Raw genomic sequence first — 6,113 nt, forward strand, 5'->3', positions numbered from 1 at the left:
TTAATAACATATTTTGCCTATTTGAAAACACATAAAAATGTTCTTTTGGCATGCACAAGTGACACAATGTTATGAAATTAAACAAGGAGTTTTGAGAGACATGACTGGGAAAAACTGTCAACTACAGGTAATTTATGTTTCTGAATTAGTTTTCCCCACATTTTAAATGCAAAAACTAGTTAATTATTGGGATGACAATTGGGACAACTTTCAAATAGGAACGGATCACTTTTCTCAACTGACTAGTAGATGCTACGCGCGCGTCTACACTCAAACTCGCGCGCGCGCCAGCGTCCTCCTCTTTGTCCGCATGCCTTTATGGCCTGCACTCTGTCCCAAGTGATTAGTGCCGTTATTGGATGTCCAAATGCTGTTTCAGCACGAGACACGATCCACGGTCAAGCGGGTGACGCGTGAGCATCCAAGCAACAGATGCCCCCACCCTAACGCCCTTTTTTTCCCTCACCACCCACCCCCACACACAACCTCATCCTCAGCCCCAGCTCAGCAAACCCCGACGCCTCTAAAAAACGCAGCCATCTGTCAGGTCTGTTCAATAAATCGTTGGGCGAGCGCCGCTTTCGCACGAGGTTGCGGACGAGTCACGTGATCCTCTTTAAGTCGCCCCGCGCACAACAAGAGCCTGCATGCAAACTTCTCGCTCTTGGCAAAGTTAGGATCCCCCCACCCCGTCTGATGCACAAAGGGATCAATGTGGGGGCACGTGCGTGGCGCGAGACCCCCGAGAGGACAATGTGAACCCCCACAGGGCCGAGCCTCGCCAGGCACGGGGGCGCCAGGCCTTTATTATGCCCCGGCAAACTGTGAAAACTCTTCAATATGGAGCGTGTAAAAACAACATGAGCTTCACTGTCATGTCATTGCTTTCCATGACTGGAAAAATTCTAAACGGGAATTCCAAGTGACTCAAATACATCATCAGAAGAAACAACCCTAATTTTTAATCACTCCAATTTCGTTAAATCATTTTACTGTTTCCACCCACACTAAACAAATACGGAATTGGAAAGACACCGTGCACTCCAAACAATCAAACGATGGCCGCACACACACACACACACACACACACACACACACACACACACACACACACACACACACACACACACACACACACACACACACACACACACACACACACACACACACACACACACACACACACACACATACACACACACACACACACACACACAACACACACAACACACACAACACACACAAACACACACAAAGACACACAAAGACACACATACACACGCAAACAAACACACACACACAAACACACACACAAACACACACACACACACAAACACACACAAACACACACAAACACACACACACACAAACACACACAAACACACACAAACACACACACACACACACACAAACACAGACACACACACACAAACACACACACGCACACACAAACACAGCCACACATGCACACACACACAGCCACACACACATTCGCTCGCGCATGCACACGCACACACACACACACACACAGACACACACACACAAACACACACACGCACACACAAACACAGCCACACATGCACACACACAGCCACACACACACATTCGCTCGCGCATGCACACGCACACACACACACACAAACACACGCCCCAACATGCGCACGGACACACAACAACTACACGCGCACGCACACACACTATACAGCACACACACCTGCTCCCGGCGCACCAAGCTGTCACAAGCACTTAAATACGCGCGCGTGGACGAGCGTCTCTCCGCTTGGCCACAAGCAGACGTACACTGGCTGACAAATGAAGTGGAAAATTCCTAATCCAACTGACTAATGATGAGATAGACAATCGATTAAAATGCCTCACGCGACTACCGAGGCGTTAAAACGGTTTGTCTCATATGCTATGCATTTGACACATTAGGATGAATGCACGACAAACACGCTTTAATAAATAATAATATTTTTTTTTTGGTGGTAAATGATTATCTGTTTTTAAAACAACTAGTTTGATGAAGTCTTTAATCCCCCCAATTATTCATTACATATGCAAATAGCACTTAAACATTATATTATATAGCTTGATTATGGCACATATTGGAGTATAGTTGCTTAGTAGGTTTTATTAGTTTAGTTAGAAAAGAGAAAAGTTAATGCATGATTTATAATTATGCATTGCACATGACTAAAATCATTTGTACTCAATTTAATTGTTTTGAAAAGATTTTTTAAAACTTAAAATTAGACAAAACAAAGCTTTTAAGTATTTGAACTGCACTTCCAAAATCAATTGAGGGGGGAAATATTTAATATTACATAGAGGGGCTGGGGGGGGGGGGGGGGTTATATTTCTGAAGCTCATATTCGGTTTTTCTAATAGGTGTCTTTTTTAAGTAATTCTCTCTTTGTGAAGCCACCCAAATAAGACTGTGATTACGCATGCACTCTCTCTCTCTCTCTCTCTCTCTCTCTCTCTCTCTCTCTCTCTCTCTCTCTCTCTCTCTCTCTCTCTCTCTCTCTCTCTCTCTCTCTCTCTCTCTCTCTCTCTCTCTCTCTCTCTCTCTCTCTCTCTCTTCTTCTTCTTCTTCTTCTTCTTCTTCTCTCCCCCTCTCTCTCCTTCTCTCTCTCTCTTCCCTTGACAAATGTTGTAAAACTTGTGGCCACGAGACTGCCACGCGTGTTTCAATGGGCCGAGGGTGTGGCGTGGGAAGGAGGGGCTTACGGGGGTTTAAGGCAAAACATCTCAGCCTGCTCCAGTCATTTTGGGATGAAGTCTCCTCCACGCGCCCTCATGACGGCCATCTGAGTTTTGAAGTTGGCCAGAGATAAACACACGCACAGACTTTGGACTTCGTTTTTCAACTATTTCCTCCACAATTGCTGATCAATAGAAACAGGTGAGTTTCATTTTGCTTCCAAGGTTGATATTAAAGACACCAAGACTGAATAGAAAAAAAGGGGTTGCATCAATAAAAGTTTAACTGTCCTTTTATAGACTACGATTTGTATTTAATTAATGCAGTTATCTCTATCCATGCACTATTCATACCTGGTCCAAGACCGATAACATTGCTTTTGTTCTAAGTTTAATTTGATTACAAAAGTTACTAAATGGCATATGTAAATTAAGATAAGAATCAAAATTAACGAAAAACAACAACAAAACATTAATTCGACTTTTAGTATACGGAGAGCGTGGGTTTGCTACATGTGTGCATCGTATAATCTTTGGGTTTTATTTTCTGGCTAAATCCTGTCGTGTCCCAGATTGACAGCATCCCAGGCTAGACTACAGCACAACAGAAAGGGGCCATTCATCTACTTACTACTTATTTTACAGTGTATTGTGTTCATCGCAGTTCTAAAGATGGAACTGTTCATTGCTGAAAACGGAAACCACATACTTTTTTTTACAAATGTGATATGAAGTCACGGCAATTGTTTGATTGACGGTGTATTGTCGTGTTTTTCGCTAGATCAAAAATGATGAACAAGCCATTCGGAAAGAGCGGTGACATGAACGAGCTGGTAGGCTCCCTCGCCTGGCTCGACGAAGACGGCAGCTCCCAGGATGGCGAGGAAAGCCCCGAAATGAGGGTACATCGAGTCTTACTTGAAGGAAGCAGAAACTCGTGTTCCGAGATGGGTAGTGAGGACATGGAAGAGGAGGAAGAAGAGGATGAAGAGATGACTGGAGCGGATGGAGAAATGGCTCCCAAAAGGAGGGGTCCAAAGAAGAAGAAGATGACCAAAGCCCGTCAGGAGCGCTTCCGTGCCCGGCGAATGAAGGCCAACGCCAGAGAGCGCTCGCGTATGCATGGATTGAACGATGCACTGGACAATTTGCGCCGAGTGATGCCCTGCTACTCCAAAACCCAGAAGCTGTCAAAGATAGAAACGTTACGGCTTGCCCGCAATTACATATGGGCGCTGTCGGAGGTCTTGGAGAACGGTCAGTCTCCGGAAAATCACGGCTTCATGGAAATGCTTTGCAAAGGTCTCTCGCAGCCCACCAGCAACCTCGTGGCCGGCTGCCTGCAACTCGGTCCTACGCCGTTACTCATCAACAAGCTAGAGGACAAGTGCGGACCCCCGGGGTTGAGCGGGGTGGGGGGTCAGGCCAGTCACGCCCTCAGCTACCCGTCCCCGGGGCTCCCTAGCCCGCCTTATGGTTCCCATGAGGCATCCCACCTCCTCCACATGAAGGGATTCAAGGGGCAGGCGTTTGAAAACCCCTCCCCTAACGAGTGCAGCGGCGGAACCCCGCCGTACGACGGGGCCCTCACGCCCCCCCTCAGCATCAGCGGCAACTTCACGCTGAAGCAGGAGCCTTCGTCACAAGATACCGAGAGGAGCTACACCAGCCACTCCGCCCACCACGCCCACTATCTCTCGTCCCAGCATTACACCGCCACTGCCGGCCTAGCTGTGGGGCACCAGGGCCACCCACTTTTTCAGGGGTCCCGCTATGAGCTGCCCCTGGATGTGCCATTTGACTCCTTTCCTTCTTCTCATCTGCTGGCCTCTCAGATGGGCGCCATGTAAAAAGAGACACATTCATTGACTGTGGAAAGACTGCACTGGTTTGCATTTTGGGGGTGTTGCTTACCTGAGAGAACAGCGACCCCTCAAATAGAGAGACAAAGAGACTTGCCACCTTATGTTCTTCTACCTGATTCCTGTCATTTTTTATGTTTATTTATTTGGTTTTGTCATGCTTTGATGTTGATTTTTTTAGACAAAAATCAAGCGTCACACAAGGGCGATTTGTAACAAAGTTCATCTTTCCGTCCATCTTAAATTGTATTTGCTGCAATGCATTTTATTTATATATGCGTATTTAATATTTATTTGGTTCCTGTCTTGTTTAGAAAATGCTGTATTCTTTTGTCATTTTTTTTTTCCAGTCTTTTTTATTTCAGTCAGTCACTGGCAGCTTATCTGTATTTAAGTTATTTATTTGAGGTCTTTCAGGTAATTGTTCATTGGATGTCACTACTATTTTTTGGGTGTCATTGTAAATATTTTGCTGTTTCGCACTTAATTGAATAAATATTCTTATATTAAAGTCTATTTACCTGTTTTTTTTTGGCATTCTACAATCTCTTCCATACAAACACGAAAGGATCAAAATAAAAAAAATAACATTTACAATTACTTCATTAATTTTTGGACAAGTACTGTATGGACATTGTTAACAAAGTCCGATTTAATTCCACCATTCCGCATGATATCACACCATTTAAGTGTAGAGTTCGATGATTTTCCGATAAAAAAAGTGTTGTAGAGTTAATAATTGGCAGGCATGTCCAAAGTATGACATCACTTTCAAATTATACAGTTTGCTCTAAATGTGTGTGCATTTGGGCATGTGTGTCATTGTGGAAAAACGGTCAAATTTTAATTAATGTAAATCGCAAAGATTTGCATTAAAATCATGATAACCACAATGGAAATCAAATGATGGATATTTTTATTTGTAGCTGAAAATGCAGTCAACAACATTTCTTTTTACAACAGAAGAATACTTGCTTTGAATATTTTGCACAAAGTTGTATGATTTTTTTCGTTTTACTATTTTCACAAATTTATTGCAGGATATGTGAGAGGACTTGATGTGCTTCCATTTTCTGGGGTCTCTACTAGGTCATGTGGGACCCTGTTGTGGGCCATGGGAAACAACACTGGGTGAACAGGTGAATGTGTCACAGGCCTTTCTCTGTCTTTCCCACATGTCCCACTTTCCCATCCAACTCATGCCAAAACACTGTTGGGCAAAAAGTCATTTTTCATCGGTTGTCCAAAAGGGGAAAAAAAAACAAAAACAAAAGATTTTTTCAAGGTAAAATAATTGAAAACATTTTCAAATGTATTAATATGTGTTTTCAGACTGGACGGATGTAATCCGGCCATGTTTCTAGCACATTTGTATCACTCCTCTAGAGTCAAAAGCGCTGAGTTTTGACTTTAATGAGCACCTTGAGGGACTTGATGGCCCTTGAGATGAACAAAGCACAGGGTGGCGGAGTGCAACTACGCGGCTCGCCGTGCACGACCGTGTTTATCGTCGCGGTCCTTCAGGCAATTGTTAAGGAGGAAGGT

At 44.1% G+C, this 6,113-nt stretch overlaps 1 protein-coding gene across 1 annotated transcript; it reads left to right on the forward strand.

The window, feature by feature from the left end:
• Positions 1 to 2,777: 2,777 nt before the first annotated feature.
• On the forward strand, positions 2,778 to 5,087 carry neurod4 (neuronal differentiation 4). The gene is made up of 2 exons (XM_077719091.1): positions 2,778 to 2,908; positions 3,488 to 5,087. The coding sequence occupies exon 2, from the start codon at positions 3,495 to 3,497 to the stop codon at positions 4,554 to 4,556; it is 1,062 nt and encodes a 353-aa protein (XP_077575217.1). The 5' UTR covers positions 2,778 to 2,908; positions 3,488 to 3,494; the 3' UTR covers positions 4,557 to 5,087.
• The last annotated feature ends 1,026 nt before the right edge of the window (positions 5,088 to 6,113 follow it).

Source organism: Stigmatopora nigra, chromosome 1, assembly GCF_051989575.1.
Source record: "Stigmatopora nigra isolate UIUO_SnigA chromosome 1, RoL_Snig_1.1, whole genome shotgun sequence".
NCBI lineage: Eukaryota > Metazoa > Chordata > Actinopteri > Syngnathiformes > Syngnathidae > Stigmatopora > Stigmatopora nigra.